Source organism: Polypterus senegalus, chromosome 11, assembly GCF_016835505.1.
Source record: "Polypterus senegalus isolate Bchr_013 chromosome 11, ASM1683550v1, whole genome shotgun sequence".
NCBI classification, from domain to species: domain Eukaryota; kingdom Metazoa; phylum Chordata; class Cladistia; order Polypteriformes; family Polypteridae; genus Polypterus; species Polypterus senegalus.
The window spans coordinates 77,429,173-77,455,833 of NC_053164.1; the positions used below are offsets into that span (position 1 = coordinate 77,429,173).

The 26,661-nt window shown below is 39.7% G+C and overlaps 1 protein-coding gene across 1 annotated transcript in view; it reads right to left on the bottom strand.

Annotated features, from left to right (window-relative positions):
- Positions 1-19,175, bottom strand: part of si:dkey-175m17.7 (dual specificity protein phosphatase 10) — a 42,437-nt gene extending 23,262 nt beyond the window's left edge. The window contains exon 1 of the mRNA XM_039769080.1: positions 17,801-19,175. Within this exon, the coding sequence (XP_039625014.1) occupies positions 17,801-18,776 (976 nt within the window). The 5' untranslated portion in view covers positions 18,777-19,175. The remainder of the gene's footprint in view (positions 1-17,800) is intronic.
- Positions 19,176-26,661: the final 7,486 nt, after the last annotated feature.

Sequence of the window (26,661 nt, forward strand, 5' to 3'; positions counted from 1 at the left end):
TAACAAGTGTACTACAAAGTCTTGAGTAGCAGTGCCAGGCACTGTACTTGTTGAGTGCAGGCGTTGCTTCGCTAGAAGCAGAAAAAGGAAGTGAAAGGGAAGCAGAGGCGAAATTGCCATACGCACCTCATATTGATAGTAATAAATACACAAATTTAACATTATTCCTACTGGTTAGCAATCTACGTAAATTCATAAAAACAAACTTTTCTCTAAAGTTGTGCTTTAGGATGACCATCAACAAAAGCCAAGTCAATAGGAAAAGAAGGAATTGATCTAATGCAGCAATGTTTTACTCATGGAGAATTGTTTACAGCAGGGGTCAGCAACCTACCGGCATGCGTGCCAAGCGTGGCACGTGGAAAAATATTTTTTTTAATTACATTTTGTATATGCGACTCACAAGTAAATGGAAACCATGTGTACTGAACACAGTGCAGGCCATGGTACATTAAAACAAATCTCGTTATTATATTTTAATTACAGCGCATACATTCGCGCTCCGTGTCCCCACCTATGTTTTGCGCATGCAACTCATGTGTAAAGGGAAACCATGTGTTCAGTGCAGGCTGTGGTATGTTAAAACAAACCACTTGTTATTATTAAGTAATATACTGCCCTAAAATGACTCATAAAAGACAAAAAACGTAATGTTTGCGCTTTTCAAGACTCTTGGATGAATGAATATGGATTTGTACAACAAAAGGATTGTGATGTGTGTGTGTTATGCTGTGAAAGTGTCGTGTGGCGTACGTCAAGCGTACAAAGACATTATCAAACTAAACATCAGTCCACGTTTATAAACTCTGATGAGAGATGTGAAGCTATAAAAAGGGCTGTTTCTGGCTTTAAGTTATTCTTTAATACTGTAGGTCCTAATGGTGGCATTAATAGACCCTTCATTAATGGCAGCAATGCTATGTCTACCTTTAACTTTTTTTAAGTCATAATCTGCAATGTGCCTAACAATAAAGATGAACATGGCATCTGACTATTTGCTCGTCACTCCTTTTCACAATAGGGGGCCGCAGTCATGTTTTCCACTTTGAACTTGCTTTTGAAACGTCCATGCATTTTAAAGCTACATGAAAATAATGACCACTTATATTACTTGCACAAATAAAGTGCCCAGTGTAAGACAGAGTGTCTCAGCCTGTGTGATGTGACTGCTACATACTGTAAAAAGACTGTTATTAATATCAAAGCTTACATCCCCCTTTTTTACCTACAGTCTCCACTGTCATCTTTTCCAACTCTCCTGATAAGTCATACCCATAATTCCTTTTTAGATTTACCCCTACAACATGGGTATAAAGCCTCATGTCTGGAAGGATTCAGTGGTTTGTTGGTTTAGCGATTTCCATTTTATTCTTTTATATATTTGTCTGTGTGTTTTTTTATTACCTAGGATGGGTTTGCATCCCTGGTTAACTCTTTCTTTCTTTCTTGATGCTGTCGAGCGACAGTCCCTGTATCTAAATGACAGTTTCAAAAAACAACTGCATATTTATTTATCTCTTGGAATTTACCCATCCCAAGGGCACAGAAAAGCTGTCTGCTTGTGATTAGACTCAAGGGCTTCCTTTTAATTAAAATCTTACATTATCAGGCTTCTTCTTCTTATTTCCCCATTTGTGTTTGCACTTCTGTAAAAATCAAAGACAGCTTACAGTATTTTAATTTATCATGCTGTCTAGTGTTAGCAAGTGCTCAATCTGTTCTCTATAAAAAGCAGCCCACTTTTGACAGACCAACACAGGTGCACATGATGCTCTTTAAGTTGCCACTTGCCACCTGCTCAGTTGTGGATACCTCAATTAGCTGTGTGTTCTTCCATTTCAGTGTGTCTCTTCTAACAAACCAGCCCCAAAACGTGGACTACACAAGTGTTCATCAATACAGGATCAGTTCTTTGCAACAAAATGCTGGTGCCACATATATTAAAAAAGTGAAAAATAGGTGCTGAAACAATCAAGAAGCTTCTGTTGAATGCTCACATATCATCTCCTGAACAACATGACAAGAATAAAAAACAATCTGCAGCTCTCTAAGAAATGAACTGGCTATGCCAGCTTGTAAACTGTACTACATGGGTTTGCATGTAACAACAGGCTTTGAACAGAATTTCTGCTGCTTACAGACATCTTGATACCTCCTACAATTTTAAAATGAAACTGATGCACATTGCATGGTTCAGTCCGCCTCTGGCAAGCTCTGCTTATTCAGAAAATGAAACAGAACGCATCTGAATTAATAGCACTGATGAGTCTGCTGCTCATTTGTCCCGGCTTCCAGCTGGATACTGTGGGCCTCCTTTTCCAAGAAAGCTTTTTTTTTTTGCCTCAGACTTGTTACAAAAAGGTCCCTGCCACTGTTCCACTTGAAGTGTGGCTGGCAGGCGTCAGAGTGGCCTTCCATCTGCTCAGGCAGCTGTGTTTTGAACGCTGCCACACTCCCCTCCTTGTGCCCCATATCCCGTTGCACAAAGCAACAGGCTGGGGAACCCTCACTGGGTGATGTCACCTTCAGTTACATCTCCATGGCAACCAAGCAGATGGCAGAGCTTCAGCCCAGACAATACGGCTTCAAACGCAAGGTTAAACGGTCGCTGTTTCGAAAGAGGCCATGGGTATTGGCTCACAAAAGAAACAATTACTCCTTGAAAGGGAAATTCAGGAGAAAAAAGCAAAAGCTGTCCATAATAGGTTTTACTACAGGTTTAGCCTATCTTTAGGATAGCTGTTAGGCCACCAGATAGGGAACTTTACTTCTCTGTTCATTCAAAATAATAGATACATACAGTATGTAATGCTTTCATCTATTTACATTAGACAGAATATTCAAATCTCAGGAGCAACATGCTAGTAAAGTATTCTTATTCACTGTAACAGCTTAGGTCAGTTGTTCCCATTCATGTGAAGACCATAAAACAGACGTACGCTACACATTGTAAGTACAGTAAGTTTCTTTTTTTAACAGTGTGAAATGAACAGGTCAGTATTTCCCTGGCCTCCAGTTCAATAAAAGGAGCCATCCAATAGAAATCAATCCAGACTAATAAGTGGAATTCATTGGACTGGCACATCACATCCCCAACCCCGCTGGTTACTGCTTTCCATCTGGATAGGCTTTAGCTCTTTTGATTTGTAATTCTTGTTATTATACTCATTTGTCTTCTCCGTCTTGCTGCAGTCCTCAATTAAATTTAGCAGATTCAGGAGATGGATGGATGGATGGAAATTAATTTGTGTTCATATTTCTACAATTGTATCTGTTTCACACAACAGTTTGCTGCTTAACTGTACGTTGCACTTAAAATAGAACTTCCAGGAGCTCTAAATGCACACTAAACCTTATGGTTACATAACAGTCGATACTCACGAACAGTCATATAAGGGGACTGCGATGAGAGAAGCTGCCACCTTGGTCTTTAAATTCAATTCTATATCCCTTATCGAACTTCTAATTATTCAATCGTGAATTGATTGCATCATTAATCTTATTTATATAGCACATGGCTGACTGACCAGTGTCCAGTGTTCGCTCCTACCTTAAACCCAATGCTGCCGCTATAGGCTTTGGCCCCGCTGTGTCCTTAAACTGGATGAAGAAGGTTAGAGAATGTCATGGAATATTATATGGCATACATATTTCACATCGCACTACCACAAAATAAATAAGTTGTCAATCAATCAATATCTAAGTGTCACCATTCCCATCAACAGTAAAATCAATTAATAAAAATTAACCGATTTGTTCATTTACAAGCACATCAGAGATAACATACTCTCTCATATTTACTGTCAAACTGTTGTAAATTTATGATCTTAAGGCTAAGCAGGGTGAGAATGAATCAGTCTGTGGGCTCACAATTATGACTAAAAAAAGTTGTCAGCAGAGCAAAGCCTATCTATGTGAGGGTATCAGAAAATGCAAAAATCAATTGGATTATTTATTCTGTTACATTTATTTTTTTCACATATTTCTTAGATCTAACAACACCCAAATGACATTTTCACTTCTAAGATGATCAGACCTTTAATAGGAATTCTGTTGGCTAAGATGCTGGATTTTAAACCCAATGGTTGTGTGAGGGAATCAGGGGCATTAGCAAGCCCCAAACCCCCAACACGAACAAACAACTCAGTCCCGGGTTCAAATACCGGTGTTTATTACACCACAATATTTTAAAGTCACAAAAAGCTCAAATTTCTCTCTCTGCTTAACAATTCTCCTCTCAATATTTTTCTTACCACCGCACTACCCTCCTCCAGTCACGTTTTACCTCTCTACCTCCCAGCTCCGATTTGCCTGGCCAAGGGACTGTGGTCCCTTTTATTACGGACCCGGGAGTATGTCCCGTGTCAGGGCGATTGCCTGACGAAAGCACTTCCGGGTCACATGGAAGTCTATTATATCAGGGAGATTGTATCCCTGCACCGCCGTCTTGCGACACTCAGTGACACCAGAATGCCCTGCTAGTTTCCCCCTGGGGACCGCTATCTGCTGCTATCTAGCATGCTGGGGGAGGAAAAGGCCCTCAGCAACATCTTCATTCTTCAAGAGACTGTCTGACCCTCTGTTCTGGCCAATTCCTCCAGGTCTGGTTTCTCTCTCTTTCCTGGTCAGGAAGCCTAGCTGCCTTCTCTGTGCATCCCATCCTGGTGAGGAACCATCGCTTCCCAGCTCATATGGCATCCACAGCTGTTAGTTCAGTTCCCAATCCCGTTCTTTGTATCTATAATGGTAAAGCATACTGGAACTGTCTTCACTACGAACATGTTCTATATAAAGCAATTGCTGTTACTCTGAAAAACATACATTCATTCTAAGTACAGTAGAAACAGTAGAGTAGTCAGTCAGTCTGTCATTGTCCAACCCGCTACATCCAAACACAGGGTCACGGGGGTTTGCTGGAGCCAATCCCAGCCAGGACAGGGCGCAAGGCAGGAACAAACCCCAGGCGGGGCGCCAACAATAGAGTATTTCAGTGTAAATTAAAAAGTTACTTCTTACTAGATACCTGACACAAAAATGTCACAAACACAATCCATGGTACAACAACATACTGTCACTGTTAAGCATACATCATGTACCAGAACAATAATTGAGCTGGACAATGACATAGCAAGTACAAAGTGAGGGTGAACAGCACTCTTCAAGCAGCTGAGCATCCTGTCTGAAGAGCCAGCAAAATGAGGTCAACAAGAACATAGCACACACCGAACCTTCTGCACATCGCAGCCACCTTGGTGCATGAAGACAGGATGTCCTCGACTGCTGGCAAAGGTATACAGCCTGCATAGACTCTTTGAAAGAGTTTTTACTACCCTCATTTTGCACAGACTTATATAAATAGTTAAACGCATTTTGAAAGCAAACAGAATAGAACCAAATGTGTAAAACTATGTTAATAGTCATCTTGGACTTGATTAATTAATTACTAAAATAGAGCCGACGGTAAGAATTTGTACCTCTACTAAAAATAAATGTATTTTAGACAACTAAAACCAGAGGGCAATGCACTATGAAGCAACCTTTATTTTATAAATATTATGCTTTTTATAGCAAACACCAGTGCTTTACGAGTATACAAACGCACAACAATGGTTTTCATGTCTTCTTTACAGTTTACGTACAGGCAGGTTAAGGTTTATAGAGTCATTATTAGAAGTTACACAGGAGCTAGAAGTGAGGACTGCAATGGCAGTATTAGAGGTTTCAAATCCACTGCCTCACTCAAAGGTAATACTAGAAGATTAAAACCCACTGCTTCAGCCAACAGAACAAATAATACATATCCTAACAATTAAGTGGGTTCAAATAAAATAATACTGCTTTAAAATTGATATATGTAAAGAGTTCTCCAAAATCTATATTCTTTTTATCCATTTTCTATTCATGGATAATCTAATTGAGGATCTCAGGGATACCTGGGCTTACTGCATGCCAGGAAAAAAAATCAAACAGGGGCTGCACCGAGTATGAGCAAGAAAGACAATGCAGTGAGGCTTAAAAAACAAAACAAACAAAATTTTAATACTACTGGAACATTTTTAAATCAGTGCCTACTACAGTTTACAAAGTCAGCCTAGTCAGTACCTTCAGGGAATGCAAAGGGCTTTGTTGATAAACTATAAAATATGGTGAGATGTAATAATGTTACAGTCCCAAAATTATACAGACGATAACATGCGCTGAGGTGCTGAGACAGAGCAGCTTTGTGATTTGTCCACCAGAGGGCACTGCAAGTCTGGAATGGATTTTTTCCCCCTCTCTCTTTCTTCATTGGCATAATAAACAAGCCACTTTGAGACAAGCTATACAAAGAAACTATTAATGGTTACTTCAAAATATATGGACAAGAATGTTAACTAGCTAAGCTTACTGGCCTGAACCATTTTTTAAAATCAATAAATTAAATATTTTTTAACCAGAAAGGCGCAACAAAAAGGATATGATTAATAAAAAAAACAGAGATTAATTGCAGAAACATACAGGTGCTTTGTTCATAGATGCTGACCAACGTGCCTTTGCAATCATTCAAACTGTCCAAAAGCTTAAAAGATTTAAGATTCAGCCAGTGCTAGTACGAAACAGACAATCTATCCGGACTTGACGCATAATGTTACAAGTTTAAACTACAGCAATTCTCCACTTTAATGATTGCAGGTTAAAAATAAAAAAAAAAACTCTTGCATCATTTCTGACCAAAACTCTGATAAACTGCAGGGCATACACAGCCTAGATTTCTCTCTGCTGATGTGCATCCATTTTTAAACATTTCTATGAAGATGCTCAGAAGGGCCTTAGGGACACTCATTCTGAAATACTAGTATAAAAATGCATATCATAAATAACTCTGAAAATATCTAACATACTCAATAACCACAGTCAGGAACTCCTGCACTGTTGTCACATGTGGGAGGCTGGCCAGAGTCTTACAGGAACAAATATGAAGGGAACATCGGTGAGATTTGAAAAGTTACACTGCAGGTCGTGTTTATTTCTAGGTTATCTGCAATCAGAAAGCAACATGTGAAGCACTTGGAGTTACATTTCTTGTATAAAAATATACTATATAACTAAGTGTTGTTTTTGTTACTGTTTGAAGAATGTTTCCAAAACCAACCTCTGACCCAGCGACAAATTCCACTTCTTCTGCAGTCCGGGGTACACAGGCCAGAAAATTCAGCAAATGTAGAGCAAATCTAGAATATGGCACACTGGTGTTACTGGACTAATGAGTGCCACCCCCCTCTCTTTTTTATGTCTTTGCCAGACAGCAATAAACAGGGAGTCTGCAATGGTCCTCCTGCACTTTTTATGCCTTAGTGTCCTCTACGTATAATCAGTGATAAAAAAACGTGTGATCATTAAGAACAGCATTGGAGGGACCCACGGGTGTAGAGTACTCCTGTATAACATTAGAAACACAGTCCCCTCTCCCAAGAGTTATCCGACTACTGATTACAGTCTCGTGACTGGACTACTGAAACTCCTTTCATGCTGGAGTCGTGGACTCTTTCATCATAATGCTGCCACATGCCTTAGCTTGATAACCAGACACAGACTGAAAACTTGGGGGTTCGAGCTGTATGTAACTGCTATGGCACTAAGCCTGTCAATAGCTATTTGACTGTTTTTTTTTGTCATTGTTCACTTGTAATATTTTGCTTTTTTCCTCTACATTAATTATAACTCACTTTGTATAAAAGTGTCTTCTTAATGCATCAATGTGAATCTATTTTTGTTTTATTACAAAAAGTTGGCAGTTTATTAAACTGCAATGATTTGTCTCAAGTGGAATTGACTATTGTAATGCTTTATGGTCAGACAATCAATTACAGCTAAATCAAAACATAACAGAAAGGATTTGAATTGGAACTAAGAAGCATGACGGTATAGCTCCTGTTCTTAAATCACATATCGAGCTGCTAATCAAGTTGGAAGTCAATTTTAAAATCCTCCTTTCAATATACAAAGCGTTACATTGCTACCCTATAGGTTTCAGAACTTATGCTTAATATTTAAGAGAATATGCTGCAATCTCAAGATGCAGGCCTCCTTAATAGTCTGAGGATAAATATTCAATTCATATTTGTTTAGTGCTCTCAGAGTGATGTAACAAGTTCACAGGTAAATGCAATTACAACTTTTACAAATTACTAATGATAAAGTAGTAATTTATGCAAATTAAAATTGGTGAAAAAGGCAAAATCTTACATCCTAACTCTGGAAAGACCTACCTACTGATACTAGAGAAACTGGATCTGACTCGGCATTTAAATCAAGACTCTCTGTTTTAGCTTGGAATACTCCCATTAGTGCTGCTGCTGAGGTTGTGTCCTGTAACTGTTGTACTGTTTAATGCTTCTTAATTGTAGCAATTGTTTTTATTTTCTAATTACAATCTCTATCCTATTCTTTTTCTTTTCCATGTCTAATGTGGTTCTTTGTCTTTGGGAGGATGCATCATCATATATAATGGACCTTTTAACATTTCACCTATCAAATTGTTGTTCCTTTCAAGGGTGTGGTTGACCTAAGACACTTATCTGGACTTAAAAGCACCTCATATGTACCACATGTGCGCACAGGAGGGTGTGTGTGTTTGTGTGTGAGTGAGTGAACACTGAGATGGACTGATCCCTTTTCCAGGACTGTTTCCTTCTTTGTCTAAAGTGCTCCAGAAAAGGCTCCAACTCCTCTTCTACAAGCTTGAATTGGTAGACCCAGGCCTGGGAATTGTCTGAAGTCTATGTAGGTTAACTTTTGTATATAGAATATTATACTCCTCTGTTTTCTGTTTATGTTTCTTTTCTTCAAAATATACTTGAAATGTATGCACAGTGTGCAGAGCTCTAATGTATTAACTGCTTCAATAAGAATAAACTGAAATTCATTTCTTTATTGAAGACAGCAGTAGCTGAAGACAAAAGCAAATGAAAGCACATTGTGCCGTACACCCCCATTCATCAACACCCCGCCTCCTTTTTTCTTTCATGGGTTTTAAACAGCACTGGGCCACACAGCCAGGCCAAAAAAAACGATAGGAAGAGCGGACCATTACATCATCAGAGTGCATCTGTCCCCGCAGGACCCTGGGGAGAACGCACAGATAACATTACACAAAATGACAAGTGCAGCTCCATGTCGCTTATTTATAGAGCTTGCAGAAGAATGAGAATAGATCTTTTCTCAAGCGCCATAATCTCTCGCCCCAAGCCTAATCAGACAGCAGCACATGCAGATTCTCGGACTTGTTCAACTTTATGATAATGAGCCAGCTCCCAAGAATGCCTCTTCACTGACCTTGTCTCAGCCACCAGCATTGTCGTCATCATCATCATCATCATCATCATTTTTAACACCCAGAGCTGTTCTGTCCAGTTACCAACTGGCTTAAGCACATCCGAGCAAGCAAGCACCATGAAAAAAACAATGACTTTTAATGCAATGCTGTTTTTAAATACAATTGTTTTATTTGCTGCTATTATTCACAAAGTAATAATTATTAATTAAGAAGAGAACTGGGTTGACTACACAGACTTGCTGACACAACCCCCATCGCGCCGTTTTTTTTTTTCCTCATTTCAGCTCTTGTCTTGCACGGCTGCACCTGAAGGGCATGCTCACTATGACAACTTGCTGAGCTGGGCTACATGTCAAACGTCTGCTGTGCTGCTCACCCTGGGACATAGCTTTGCACACTCGGCTGAGCACACACTAGGGGATTTGGTCTGTTGGCAAGGCAAGAGTACACTGTAAATTAATAAGATGGGCTCGATCAGGACGTTCCAACCTTTACGCATCCCAAGCCACTAATATCCAGTCCGGCTGATCTGCGTCTCCCCATAGCTTTACCATATGCTGGCCCACAGAAACAAAACACTCTGTTCCCAAGCGGTTAACCTAAAGCACTTAATGTATACCTTGTAATAGTCAAAGCTGAGCATAATGTTCCTCACACACTGTAAAAACGATGAGAACGGTGACGAGTGTGACTTACCCCCTTGGTGGAGACGTCACCTGAGGCCCAGGGCTGAATCTCTGCCATTGAAAAGGAAAGTTGCAATTGTGATTTGCTTTACAGAATAGCACATAATGAAAAAAAAAGGAGATGAAAACACAAAGTGTGTCCAGGTTGACCAAATGTTCTTCATTCTGCGTTCCCTGTACAACATCTTTGGCACCAAAGCCTTTATATCTCATAGTGCTTTTCAGAGTTTGTAATACTCCTGCTAATTCAATTGCAGGCCCCCCACGAATGTGCAGGACACCAGCACACATCTAATAATTCTTTGCATTTATATACTGCTTTTCTCACTACTCAAAGCACTCAGCAATTGCAGGTTAAGGGCCTTGCTCAAGGGCCCAACAGAGCAGAGTCCCTTTTGGCATTTACGGGATTTGAACCGGCAACCTTTCGATTGCCAGTGCAGATCCCTAGCCTCAGAGCCACCACTCCACCTAAACAAGGAGGAACATGGAGCTATGTTATCCCACCATTAAACCTTCCAGAGTAGATTTAGGACGAATTACATTTGTGCAGGCAAAGCCTCCTTCCACCTTTAGAACTGCATGCCACCATATTTAAATCTCGCCTATTTTATCCTAAAGCCGCTCAACACTCTTTTTCGTCATCCATTTTCAAACTGGCTTAATCCAACTAATGGACATGGATCACAGTGACAAGGCAGCAAGCAGACTTGAACCCAGGTTTCCGGACGTGCAACCACTGCACCACTATATTGCCCACTTTATCTTAATGAAGATGCAAATTAAGATACAAGGAATGCAGTTTTTGTTTTATTTTTGTATTGCCTTTGACAGTCCACTTGCCTCTTTAATTTGCCAGTGAATGGATGGCAAAAAAAAAAATTACCAACAGCACTCAGAAAGGACTTTGCAATGACATGTGATCCTAAATCACGTTAAATCCAAATCATAGAAAGAGTACTTTTCAGAACAGGCGTAACTCAGCTCCACTTGGACGAGCTTTGGGAGAAAGGTGGACCTAAGACGTGGAGTTTTGAACTGTAAAGTACATATTGCAGAGCTCTGACTCATCACATCGCAATGTGCTCCTGTCACTGTGCTGCCCCTCATCACTACAGGTGGGGACTTGCCTTCCTCTTCCACACGTCACTCTCTGCTTTCATCCCAAGCTGGGACTCTCTTCGACTGTTGCTACCCTTGATTATTTTTTGCTTTTCACAGTCAGCTTTCTTTTTCTATATGTGTGCATGAGAATTGTATTGGGTAGGAATACATTTAGGGACCAGTACACTGGAGGAAGCTGTGCTGGGCAACTGGTAATTAATTGTGAAGGGTCTGTTATTCTGATAATGTGGGACACAATACAAGATATTTTTATCTAAATTTGTGAAACAAAGAAACAATTTTCAAGTGTAGTTTTTGATTTCCACATTGATTACTCTTTTCTGAATACTGGAAGGATAGGCTGTGTTCTCTGCAGCCCTAAAATGGACTAAGTAGATTTGGTAAGGGATGGATGGGTATTTTATTTTCCAGTCTCCAATGATAGGTCTTGGTCTTGTTCTTTGACAATTTGGTTCAGGGTCCAGTGTTAGCTGGATGCACAGTGAGACCTTCATTATACAGCCAGATTGCTTTTGGAGTTCTCTACAACATGCTAATCTGACACTGTCATAAAGTGAAAAATCAGCCAGCGTTAGGTATGAGACAAAACAGAGAAATATCTACAACAAAAGTGCTTTGTTTGGAATGATCTCCCATGTTAAAATCATGCCTCATTGTGTTCGGTAGCTGGACTACTGCTTAGCCACGGGGTGCTCTGAGAGAAAAAAAAATTGAATCGATGGAGGCAGAGGTGGCATAGCATCCCTTCAACTATGTTCCAGTCCTGGATTGGGACTGGCCAGTGGATATTTTAGCAGCACTGGGCACAATACAGGTGCCAACACTGGACAGATGGTCTATCATATGACACACATGTGCAAATACCTGCGCTTATGCTCGCCAGGCCAGTTTAGAATCATGCTTACGAGTGGAAAGCTGAAGCAGCCAAAGAAATACGTCAATTCCACATCCTCAGAGTGAGATCGCTCTGATAAATAGGGTCTAAATTTCTACTAGCTCAACATACACAAAATAAGAGCTGGCCAGATAGGACGCAGACTTTTCAAACACAGAATCATGATCAAACCTGTAAAATCATCTACAGTGCCTATAAAAAGTATTTCCATCCTTAAATTTCAGATGGGTAGCACAGCTAATACAAATAATATTTCTTACAGTATATTTGCATCATACACTACTGCAACTTTCTCTATGCAAACTAAGAGAAACTCCTTCTCTTCTTTGCAAAGGTCAGCTAAACAAGGAGCAATTAAAGGTAAACTTTACCCAGTAGTAGTTAAACTGGTTGGAACAAAACACATTCTATTGTTATACAACTTTAAATCACAGTGGATCTCTCTCTCTCTCAGATATATATATATTGTGGAACTGGACCTGGACACAGACAGGCGGACAACGGCTTTGCACCCAACACACTCATTTATTATATACACTATTTACAAATATTTCAGTGCCTCCAGCACCGATCCCCCAAAGTCCAGGCCTCACAGTCTTCCGTGCCTTCCTTTCTGGCCGCCTCCACTCTTCTCTCGAGCTCCATCCTCTTCCACCCGACTCTTGCTGCTGATGGAAGGGAGGCGGCCCCTTAAATAACAACCCGGATGGGCTCCAGCTGCTTTCCCGGCAATCCCCCGCGGACACACCCCCGTGTGGCGGAAGTGCCAGCTGTGCACCCGGAAGCCCTCCAGGTGTCCCCAGTCTTCTTCCCCCCAGCACTTCCTGGTGTGGCGTAAGTGCTGAGGTCCAGGGTTCTTCAGGCACCGGGGCGCAGCCTGGCGGTGGCCACGGGCCCCTACAGGGTTGGGTTTCCAAGCCCTCTATCCGTGGCTCAACACACCAAGGGCGGTCACCCCCTTGTGGTCTGGAGGAGGCACAAGCACACCCCCCCAGCCGCATGCGACTATATATATATATATATATATATATATATATATATATATATATATATATATATATATATATATATATATATAGACATTGATCAACAGAAATAGACTCAACATCAAAGTGAAAAATGATCTCTGCAAACTGGTCTAAGTTAATTCGAAATTTGAAACACAAAATAATTAACCACATAAGTATTTACCTCCTTTAATATGTCACACTTAAATCATTACTGGGGTAGCCAATTGGTTTTAGATTACACATAATTAGTTTAATGGGGTTTCAATTGCTTATAGTAGAAATGCTCATATAAGTGGTAAGTCATTATCATGGCCTAACCTACACAAGGCCAAAGAACACTTTAAGCAACTCAGTGAAAAGGTGATTGGATATCACAAGTTAGTGGATGAGTGGAAAAAGTACAAAACAGCTTTAAATCTGCCTAGAGCAGGCCACTGACAAAAACTGAGTGGTTGTAAAAGAAGACAACCAGTGAGGGAGACCACTAAAAGGCCAATGATACTTCTGAAGGAGTTACAAGCTACAGTGACTAAGATGGTGTCGAGACTGTGCAGACAACAATTGTTGCTTCAACAGTCACAGCTTTATGAGTGAGTGGCAAAGAGAAAACAAAGAAAAATCACACATGATATCTCGGCTGCAGTTTGCCAGAAGGCACATGGGAGACTCTGAAGCCAGCTGTTAGAAAGTTAAATGGTCTGATGAGACCTACATTGAGATTTTTGGCCATCAGACTAAACACCGTGTTTGAACACTACACATTGTCAAAGATACATCATTACCACTGTGAAGCATAATAGCAGCATAATGCTGTGGGGACTCTTCTCCGCAGCAGGCTCTGGAAAACTTGTTTTTAAGTTGCAGGAAAAATGAATGCAGTAAAATACAGGGAGATCCTGGAGGAAAATCCTGATGCAGTTTGCAAGAAATCTGAACCCTTGGAGAAGAGTGTTTTTACAGCAAGACAACAACCCCAACCATAAAGCCAACACTACAGAGAAATGGCTTAAAAACAACAATGTTAATGTCCTGGAGTGGCCAACCCAGAGTCCATATCTCAATCCATCTGATAATCTGTGGCTTTTCACTTTAAAGTAAAAAGATCAAAAATGGCACTGTCCAGTTGTATGCATCTGATGCAGAAACCTGTGCACACAGAGTCAGCGCTGTCAAGGGTATTTCAACTACTGACCTGAAGGGAGTGAATACTTTTGTGATCAATTATTAGGTGTTTAACATCTGTAATTAATTTAGATCACTTTGCAGAGATATGTGTCACTTTGACATCAGAAACTTTTTCTATTTACAAGTGCCTGAAAAGCCACATTAAATCCATTGCGATTTAACACTGTATAAAAATAAAATGTAAAAATGTCCAAGTGAATACAGTACTTTTATAAGTTCTGTATGTAGCCACCAGAGGGAGTTAGTCCTTTTATTTGGCTGAATGAATTCTTCAAGATGCTACCACGTTGTGTAGATAAAAAAGGACTCCCATGAGAAGGCCAGCTAACACTGGAGTTGGTCATTCAGGATGACAAAATGGAGATAATTCTGTGGTCAGTGGATGAGAGAGTGAATGTAAAGTGTCTTAAAAAATAGGATTTTTGAGGAGATAGCAACCTGTACAGATGGACTGAAGCTCTACATACATAGGACACCAAGTTACTTTAGCATTTGATGCATTTGTTTTTGCCATCTGCGGTGGGCTGGCACCCTGCCCAGGATTTGTTTCCTGCCTTGTGCCCTGTGCTGGTTCGGATTGGCTTCAGCAGACCCCCCATGACCCTGTGTTAGGATATAGCAGGTTGGATAATGGATGGATGGATGTATGTTTTTGCCATTCAAATAAAATGTCAACCATTATATGCTTCATTATTACCTAATAACAATGAATCATCCAGAAGATTACAAAATACCTCACATTATTTAATGTATGATATAAAGTTTTCCTGCCACAGACCTCAATGTCTTATCATCTTGGTTTGTGTTTCCTGCCAATCTTATCAATCCTTGTTGAAATATGTTTGGTGACTATAATCAACTTAGCCTTACTTTTTTTACCTATTTGCCTTTCGTACTGTACACAGTAGTATTAAAGCACCTTATGAATCAATTTAATATACTCATTTTGGCACAGTTTTTAAATGTTTATTCCATTTTCACCAATGGAAAGCCTGTAAAAGGTATGGAGTGGTACAGCTGCCACCAAGCACAAGGGCACTTCTAATTTGTACAATGCTGCTGATAATACAACATAACACCACTGTTAAACAAGCCACCTGTGTAATCTTTGCTCAGTGTGACATTTCCACACTGCTAACATAAATTTACCTTAGCCGATGACAGGACACCTGCCTCTTATGTGCACAAAGTCACATGGACCTGCCAGTATGACTCTGCACTGCGACAGCCTAAAAGCAGGTTACATTCGATTGCTGTCTGACTCATTCTATGTGAACAGTTACGGCAAGAATACCTCTACCTTCTTCAGCTCTCACCCTGAGAACCCATAACATTTTACAACTAATGACATACAGCATAAGACTTTCATTTGAACTGGTCTTCTTTTTTTTATAATTTTCCTACTCGGCATGATCAGTACTTACAATAAGGCTTCAAGTATGCTTAATACACTGACCATACTGTATGGATAATAAAAAAGTCATCGATTGAAATTAATCTGAAAGTCAGTAAGGTTCAGGTGCTTTTGTGACTTAAACAAAAGGAAGCAAACGACACTTTATTTTTTTGTCACGTACAACTAAGACATCCACCCTAAACCATGGCTGCTGTGATTGACAAATCTCTCATTCCTAATGAGCACCCATCAAAGCAACATGCAAGAAAATGTATTTGGCCATCAGGCCCCAGTGACTGTTTGTACTAGGGCTGTCAGAACGAACATCACTATTTGAATATAATTCAAATCTATATGAAGAAATTCTTATTCAAAGGCAAAAGCTGACATTCAATTGTAAAAGAACAGCCCGTTTTTAAACCTCACTCTACAGTAGAGCCACTGTTACTCCGCATCGAGAGGAGTCAGATGAGGTGGTTCAGGCATCTGATCAGGATGCTTCCTGGACACCTCCCTGGTGAGGTGTTCCGGGCTCGTCCAACAACGGGGAAGACACAGAACATGCTGGAGGGACCATGTCCCGGAAGAGCTAGAAGTGGCCGGGGAGAGGGAAGTCTGGGCCTCTCTGCTAAAGCTGCTGCCCCTGCGACCTGATAAGCGGAAGAGGATGGATGGATGGATGGATCTTCTATGTCCCAATTTTGAAAATGACCCTAGTCATTACAATGTGGTTTCTTTACCACTACCATTTTGTTTCTTTCTATTGCAAGGAAGAAAGGTCAGATTTGTGCAGAATAAGGGTGATGTAGAACTCAATACCTGTTTATAGTAGTAGCAGTAGTATTATCACATGTACTTGCATGTGCAACCAACATGTAAAATGTCACTCACAATGAGACTTACAGGTATGCTGTAAAGCACCCATCACAGCATTGTGTAAGTGAGTGACTTTGGGTATTTCCCGCAGTGTAACACACTGAGTAGACAAACACAGCCATCAACTTCCTAATACAAAATTTTGTTAGGAGCTTGTGGGAAAATGGAGCCTAAACCATAACTGTAGAAATGAATTCACTCCTGTTTTCCAAAGAAAGAAGCCAAGAGGTTACAAATGACAGCTCTCAAATATGAGAGTCATGTCCATTTTAGCTCAAAGAAGCCCAGGAGCATCCCTTTCAGCTTCCATATCCATTGGCAAAGATGGTTAAGCAGCAGCTTAAACTCATCCTCTTTGGGGTCCACATTAAGGCTAAGTATTCTCACTAAAAAAATAAAGTGATGAAAGTTTTACACATTTACTTATCCAATGATTCATTTTATCATTGTTAAAAGTACATTACGGCATAGAGTACTATGTGATGGTGTACTATGTGAAAAGTGCCATGTCATATAAGGACTGACTAATGCCTGACAGAAATTAGTTTAAATCTGTATATAAGCCTCTTCCTTTTTCCCTCTATTTTCTACCCTGATAACCAATCAGCTCCAAATTTGCTAACTCCTGATGGCAGACTAAGTTTTATGTACAAAATTCATCAAGCGTTACAAATGTTTCCAAGCAAATAAAAACTCTTGTATGCTTTCGTGCATCTTATCAATCTTCGCTTCTGTCAATTATTTATCAGTTAACACTCAGAACCTTTCTTTCTTCCCTACCTCTGTCTATTAGGATCTATTGAATATAATGTTGATACTGCACCTGAAGAATTCCACATCTCTCAATGTGCATTCACTTGCCTGTATCTTTTCTAAATGGATGCTAAGTAATCTTTAGATGCCTTCTACAATTTCAATATTTGTCATCTTTCTGATATACTGTCTTGTTACGTAATGTGTTTCGTAGAGTGCCTTGTGAGGTTTAGAAATATACACTATAAAATGCAGACATGGCGCTGGTGAGATCTGTAATAAACCCTGGAGAGCTTGTGCACCCATTTCAATGCTCAAGAGAAAGGACCAGCATACAAGAAACCATGCGTTCTATGCGTACTGCACATACATTATTAGCCTGTTTTATTTTACTAACAACATTTTCTAACAACAAGCCTTTTACTAATAGCAAATAACATTTTCTGTTATTTAATTATAATGCATATATCCTTAATTAAGTTAACTTTGTCCTTCACTGCTTTATTATGACATGTCAAAGAAACACAGAAAGAGTAGAGACAGCAAAGATGTCATTACCTTTAGCTTGGCTGTCATCCTGCTCTTTGTTAAGAGAGTTCAGTACGAGGTGCAAAGACTGGGAAGACAGCTGGGGCTTGCTGGGAACATCTTTTGGTGTTGGGACAGGAAGAGTACCCGTGGAGGAAACTGGAGAGGTACTAGGAGGAGAAGATGGCTCTCCATTGCTATAGTTAATTTGGTCTTTTGGCCAAAGTCTTTTAAGTGAGTCTCTGCCTTCTCGATTTGAAACCGTTGATGAGGTGATAAAGTCAAGGACAGCCAGTTTACTCTGCTGCAGCCTACGCCGCCCAGCAGAGTCTGTGAAGTGCATGGCTGTTCCTTGCAAATGGTTTCTTGTGTACTCCATTAGATTTCTACAGTCCAGAATGACAGGGTTTGTTGTTCTTGTCTGCTGAAGCTGTTGCTGTTGTTGAATTTTAGACCTTGACATCTTCCGGGCCAGCTCCTCAGGCCAGATAGTACGTACGCTGTAATCATCATCATCAGTTATACTGCTACTCAGAGCCCCCCTACTTGCACTGCTACCCTTGGAACCCCGGGGATCATAGGTTACTATAGGATCACTACTACAAAAGCTGCAGGAAGAACTGACAGACTTGATGGAAGGGTTGCACCCACCAACACAACTTTGCAAAGCTCTAAAGGAAGAAGAGGAAGTGGAAATAGGAGCACATGGTAAGCATCCTCCAAGCTTCTTCTTGAGTGCAATTGGACTGCTCAGAACACTTCCAGAACATGGTACACAGCTGAGAGGGTGCAGAAGACTGGCTTTACATGTAGAAGAATTAGAATTAGAAGTGGAGGATGAGGTGGAGGCTGAGAGGCAGCTTCCAAGGGATTTGAAACCACTTCCAATGCCACTGCCTCGGCCAGGACGGCAGGAAAGGGACGAAGTGGGACTGGCTCCTCCTCCATCTTCTCCACAACGCATCAATCGCCAGCAGCCACGACACCCGCACTTCAAGGGGTGCATAAGATCTGCAATGCAAGAGGTCTCAGGACTAGAAAATCCACGTGGAGCAGTAAAGTGACGATCTCTGGAACGGGAAGAACGATGCTGCTGTTGCAACTGCTGCTGTGGAACACTATGGTCCAACAAGGAACGGGAAGGTTTTGAATTCTCCTTACTCGAAGAAACGTCTTTCAGTACTCTGGAGTAGTGAGGGTAAGAAGAATTGGGAGTATTTTTTGACTTCTGGCTTCCCCCACTCACAGTAACAGTTCCAGTTTGTCTCGGTGGTTTGTACTCCCTACTAGACGCTTGATTTTCAACTTGGTTAAGGTCTAAATGCAATGAGACCTTTCTTTGGGTGTGGGACTTTCCTTGTGAAACACTGCTACCTGCAACACTCACTCCTCCTCCACCACCACCACCAACACCACCACCACCGCCGCCACCTCCTCCTCCTCCTCCACCTCCAGCACCTCCTCTTCCTCCTGCACTGCTTCCCTCAAGTCCAACTAGGGATAGCTTAATATCAATAGTATGTGTGTGTTTATGTCCAGCTGACCCAACAAGGCCTTTGTTAGTGCCCTGTTCCTTCAATGCACCACCTCCAGTACGCTCCAAACCAATCCCTGCTCGCTCCCTGCCTAGTATTGGTGGGGACTGTACAGGTGGAGGCTTCTTCAGATCAGGAGAGTTCCTCTTCTCTTTCGAAAACTGCTGACTGCTGGGAACTGTTGTGGCAGATTCAGCAGGGATATGGGGTGGGCTAAGCCGCAATGCCAAAGTCTTGGGTCTCTGCAGAACCACAATGCGTTCTTCGAGGGGTGAAGGAGCCATCAGGACAAGCTGCACAACACAGAAAGAATAAAAGGCCAAGGTTAGCCACAAAAAAGCAGAGATGATAACAGAGTAACACTGTTGGTAAATTAAAAAAAAATCATATTAGCAGACTACATGAAGGCTACGTGCAGAGATTAACTAGGAACTTATAGCATGTGAGCAAGTGGTTTAACAAAGCCACAGCATTCTCCCTCAGCAAAAGAGCAATTCTCCTTTTCATCTAACTGGGGGTGCCTGTGTGACCAGCACCCTTCACAAGGTTGTTTCCTGCATGCCACAACTCTGAATTGGTTCAGGTACTCCGTCTTGGTTACACTAGTTTTCACATACTACCATGATTTACCTGATAACTGATCTGACTGTTTAATATGAAGCATTAAAAATATGTGATGCTCTTCAATGCAGTGAGTTATGTATGGTTCAGAGAATAAAAATCTGCAACTTGAACCCTGTAATCTGGACTATTCAAACTCAACTTTATCAAGAAAATTTGCATTTTCCTTTTACTCTTTAAATTCTTTTTAATTTCATTCTTATATAACTTTTACCTCCCTAGCCACCAATGCATTACCTTCAGTGGGATTTTGAAGGAAGAACAAAGCTAAACAAATAAAGATATTTTGAATAATTTTTCATTTCTCACTGGATGCCATGAAGTAGAATAAACTGCAAGTACGGGTCAGAGGCCTATATAATTATGCAGTATACCTTTCGCATGAGTCCCTCTAAGCAACTGTTATTACGCTATCATGAACACAATGCTTTTTTTATTGCGCTGTGCACGAAGACAACATAAAAAGAAATGATGACACTCTGAGGCTGTGCTTTGTTCACTCTATAACAGTACATACTCCTAGATTAAGACACACTATTGTAAAAAAACAAAAACTTCCTGATCTATATAGCAGTTATTTAACAGACAGCACAGCTAGTAGCAAACATTATGGGTTATAATTATCACTAATTGTCAGAAAAGTAGTGCAGTGCTCCCATACAGCCTCAGGGACTAGACTGTGCACATTTATCCCTGCATCTGAGTATGTGTACTATGTGTACTTCAGATCCCAAAAGACATTATTGTAACGGCCAACTCCAAAATTGCCAAATGTGAGTATATCTGTGAGTGTGCTCCAAGACACAGTGGCATCCTCTCTAAGGTTGGTTTCTGCCTTTCCCATTACACTACCAACATTGGCTGTATACTGGTAAAAGAAAGTGGGTCAGAAGATGGATTAATGATCGTTTATCAACTGGTAGTTTTTTTTCCCCTAACTATACATGTTCCTAACATTAATCAAATTATTAAAAAAGTGAGAAACATGTTACAGAAAGCTAAATGCTGTAACTGTTTTAAATAATGTAAAGCTAAATGCGTAGCTGAATAAAATCTCCTTGATCTGTGCTATTGATACAACTTGCATGACAGCATTTCTTTCTGTATAATTTTTTATTTATGTTTGTTTTTGATATTGTTTATTTAGCTTGACAATCCTCCATTGTTTCCCTGGATTCAAAACTGCCACAACACTATGATGTAACACATTGGGCATGACTTCACGCATCTGCTCCCGAGGTCACTAAAGTGAATTTTCCACTAAAAGGAAGCATGGGAAAGCAGTTAAGATAATCACCATGTCTGAATCATTTATAATTCCCACAGTTCAACATTTAAAATTAATTCTGATTTCTTTTCGTTTATTTTGACAATTATTTTACTATTTAAATAATTTCTTGTTTCTTGTTTCCTAGAGCTCATAAAGACCTAGTGTGTGCAGGCAGGTAATTACTTTATATATTCTGATGAATGAGATAACCTTGTGCAAGCTGTACAGTAAGGCATTTGTGCCAATGACGTATTTCAGCACTATGTGCTGTTTCTTTGTCTAACACTCTCTGTTGATATATCTTTGGTGACTCAGTATAATTTTTGTGAGAGGACAAAACACCACTAACAATATTGACAAAACATTGATTCATACATATGAAAAGGATAACCTGAATATCAGGATGAACTGTTGAAAGGAAAAGGTTAAAAAAACAATAGCAAAGAGAGCAAGTAAGTTCATACTCTGCTTAATAACAGAGGAGTTCACAGCAGATGTTAAGCAAAGACAGAAAGGCTAAGCAAAAGTAAACATGATCAAAATCATCCTCGTTCTTTTTACCTTCTTTCTATTTCAAATTCTGAGCCTGTTTTTGTGGTACTCCTACAGTAAGCACTTTGTCGTTTTGTTCACCACCTACCCTTTTCTGACTTTGTGCTGTTTTGTATGTGCTCTGTTTTATGAACTCAAGTATTCATGTCTGACTTTGCAGAGTCATGTGAATGCAGCAGACCATTGCAGGCTCTCCAGTAATGCCTCTTTCTTTCTTCAGGCTAATCATATAGCCAGTTGAGGCAGTTTATCAAAGGTTCTTGTTTTATCTTTATCACGGTTGTAACACTTTCTGTCATTTTACTTTCATGTTTTTCACTTTTGAATAGCTTTTCTAACAGTTTTCCTTTTCTTTTTTCTCTATAGTTCTATAGCCTTTATCTCCTCAGCTTGTACTATGGCTGACTACCATTTCTTCAGATGACCTTGAATGAGTTCCAATCAAAATGAAATACCATTTTTTCATGATCACTTAACACGATGCCTGATTAATATGGTCTGCACCTTCTTTCATATGATTTATAGTTCAAATAATCATGATTGTAGCCAATCTTCAAAATACAGATGTTTGAACATCCAAAAATAAAAGAATACATACCAGTATATTTATATTTTATGGTCTGTTTCTTCAAAACATTGCACTATTAAAAGTAAAGTAAATATAATACATAGTAGAAGATTTTTACATATTATAACACTAGAGAAGGTCCCAAGTCCTGAACAGTTCCAAAAATGGGAAATCTTGTTAAAAAAAATCCGGCTAGTAACACCAAGAATCTTTCTAATATAAAAAAATTTATTCTTAACAGAAATGATCTGAAATAACATCAGGCTTCGTGAAGCACAAAAAGGCAGAAAGCAGTTTCCAGCTATGACAATCTAAGGGGAAACAAAGTCCCAATACAGTAATCCGAGGCAAAGTCAAAAAACATAGGTGAAGGTCAAAAATCCAGAAAACATAATAAGCATAAGCGCAGACACAAAAACACCCTCTAGTACATTCAAATGAATCACCAGGAACTGTGGGACACCCTTTACAGGGCCAAGGGCATTCCATAGCGGTGATGGTCAGGATGGTATTGGGGAGCCACCCACAATACATAAATCAAATAAGAAAGGCAACATAAATGCACAGAAATTACGTAAATATTAATATAGACAAAAGAATCAAAAGTGAACAACACAAACATCTTAAGAAGAATTTGAATCACAGCCAGGGGAGAATTACTGGCTGAAACATAACATGTAGCCTGTTTTACCATTGTGTTAGTAGTGTGAACTAACCTTCATGAATAATAATGTGAAAATGAAAGAAATTATAAATGTCCACATGGGTGGCACATGACAGGGGTTAACATTGTTAAAGGCAGGTGAAAGAGAATGAGAAAGGGGCACCTACACTCATGACCTAGGGATATCTATACATTTCACTATGGGAAGAAAAGAGCTATCTGAATGCAGCATTCCCTAATGACAAGTATGGCCTTCTACAACTTAATCATCACAAGAAACTTCGGAAACTAGCCAAGGAAAGGTTCATGCCAAGGGGACTTGGCACTCCATCCAACAATATGAGGTTCTAGAGGACTATCAAAAGCCTAGCATGATTTTTCCAGACCAACAGTAAAGTATATACAGCATCTGGGTTAAGCTGGAACCTGTTTGTTCCTGAGAGAGAGCAGAAACCTAATCTTTTTCAGGGCCATTCACATCAGGCAAGAGAAAGCCATTGACATTTTCACAGGCTATGAGAGTTATGAGCCTCCCATTTGGCAACTTCACATGAATGCATTACCAAGTGGTGTCTACCAAACTTTTTTTTTTAACTTGATTTTGCCAGGTTGTGATTTTAGTTTGGCTTCATACGTCTCATACTTCCTATAGGATGTAAATGCAGCACAAGTGCAGGTCAGTACTCAGGAGTATAATGTTCTTCATAGCACCTATAATTTTCCTTGACCTGAAGGTCTCAGTATATTTCTGACACATTTCTGATCCAAAAGGTATTAATGGGCCCTGCTTAGCAGAGAAAAGGCAACAGGCAGACAGAGAGAGACAGTAATGAAAGGAAGGATTTGCTTTTGTGGTATCAGAAGATGTAAAAGTAGGCACAAAGGAGCAACAGTTTTTGTTTCACCATCTTTTTACTTTTTGTTCTCCCCATGTGCACTTTATTTAAAATAAATACATTAGTTTGGGCACTGTCAGTCCCCAGCATTACTGTAGATGTGGAGAGGGGCCAACTGCATCATGTTGGAATAGTGTGCCTTCCTGCAGTGAATACTACAATCCCAGAAAAGTGCAATAAAGGTTCATTATTATTATTAAGCCAGTATTTGCTAATAGTGAATTGAATAAAGATCTAAAATCATTAACCAAAAATCAGAAACTTTAATCCTGATCAGCCCAATCAGGTGGATGTTCAAAAACAAGAAAAAAATTCTGCATTTAAATTAAGTATTATTTTAGGGAACAAGAAGATTGTTTCATTCATTGGTCCTAAAGATTCGGCAAATGCTAAAAGCAGCTCAACATTCTTCAATAACCTGGTATGTACTACAAAGTGAAGCGCACACACACACAAACACACACACACACACACACACCTAGCCCTAAAACAGGAAAGTGTTCCAGAAACTTGTGAGATGCCTCTTCTAAATGTTGTCATTAGTATCACCGCAAAAAGAAAGAGAAACATTAAATAATAAGAAAAGATATTCAAAACACACAAAAATGAACTACAAGAAAGGATATATAACACCCCACCAAAAGGAAGATATGATTCCTTTAAACAAACTTATTTTCTTAAGGCAGACACATTTCTATATTTAGTCTAACTTACACACTCAGTGGCTCAGAGCTCATTCTATGAGAGTTATGAGCCTCCCATTTGGACTCTAGGCTTAGTCTGCTCTAAACTTGACAGACCTGTAAAACATTTACACAAGTATTTTCTTAAATCCATATTCCATTCACTGCAGTAAATCCTTTGTAATCACATCCGGAAGAAAGTCACAAATGCTTGAATTTGTTGTGCATATGGCTTATGCCATATCATCTAGAAAATGTAAGTTTTGTTACACTTCCACAGTAAACCCATTACAACTACGGATTATGGCTAACACACCTCAAACAATACACGATGGCTTCAAGTGAAAACTGACAGAGTTACTACCTTACTTACAGATTTACTTAAATAAAGGAGTAAAATCTGTTGAAAGAAAGGTGGAGAGTTCACTCTCAGATAAATCATCTAGTGCCTCCATTCTCACTTAGCCTGTATTTGTCATAATCGCTATAACCATTATTTATTTTTTCAATGAAAGGTTCACTAATATTTACTTATGGATGAGAACAGGAAGAGGAATGAAGTACAATAATGGAAGTAAAATCTCAATTTAGTGTTAAACCTCATGTAACAAATCCATTCATTGACAATTTCCATAGTAAATAAATTTCTACATGACAAATGTATTTATAGATAACCAGTTAAGATGAGAGTAAAGAAATGTAGGAGTCAGCGTATGCACAGCCAGCTCGATGTGACGAGAAAGGAAAGGCAGGGTGTTACAAAGGGCACTATGTGCAAACACCTTTTAAAGCACACTAACTGCCTGGTGGCGAGCAGACACATTAACATACTTACGATGTTACATTTTACGTATTAGATGTGTCAACCATGGGGTAGGGTTGGGTTCATTTACCACGGATATAGGATGTAGCAGTTGGAAAGCACATCTAAAAAAAAGCAACTGACTCCCTGTGACAACAAAGACAAGACACACTAAAAGATGCCACATACTGAAGATCTTTTAATATTATACACTGAATTCAAATCAGATGCCCTCATTAACAATTCTAAACACAATTTTGTGCTTAGAATTCACAGCATCCACCATTGATTTTTATTAATTTATTGGTTATCTGAATCCATCCCTAAGCTGCAATGCAAACCATGGTATTCAGTTTAAACAACAAAATATTTATGGTCCTGAACACACTTCAACTGCAAATCCGGACTCTTGGCACTTTTATGCACTTTTTAGGCAACTGCAAATTTCAGCTTTTTAGCAGGTCATCGTATAGAATTTACAAATGTCAAAATTTTTTCAATGACACTCACACACTGCTGCCCTATCTCTTTAAACAAAATATGACCAAGCTGAATCTGTGGTGAAGTGAAAAACAATCAAACAAGCTTCATTTTTGTCATAGACATGCCATTCAAATACTCCAGGATGCCTATGCCCAATTTTAAGCTTTTGATTGTCCTAAAACAGGGGTGCCCAATGCGTCGATCACGATCGACCGGTAGATTGCATTGCAATAAATTTTTTTTTTAAATGTTAGTATATTATATATCCTCCCTATGGCATTTGCCACTTGATTGACATACAGGGCGGCCAGTCTGAGATCTTTTCTCTTCTAACACACTGGTCATCCCGCACGCACGATCAAACACGCGAGCTACTGCAAAACACCAGCTGTGATCTAGTTAGCCTTCCAATTTATATCGACTAAAGAAGGGATTAAAAAAAAATTGTTTGGGGAGGGTGTGGGCTTTATGTGGAATTGGAAGACTAATTTTTTCTCACAATGTCACAATCGAAGTGGGTTTGTCTGATCTGTCAATCTATCATTGCTATTCCAAAGAAGGAAATGTGGAAAGGCATTTTCGAACTGTTCATAAAAAACTACGAAACTGCCGTCCTTCCAAAAAGCGAACTGAGAAAGAGAAAGGAGAGGGAACTAAAATCGCAGTTAATCAGACAGTCGTCATTTTTCACTCGGCTGAATTCAAAAGCTACTTGACTGCATTATTCGGCTCTACTTATTTATGCGAGTCAGTCTTTTCCCATATAACGATTATCAAATCCAAATAGAGTAGTGACCATAAATGCATTGAATTGTTA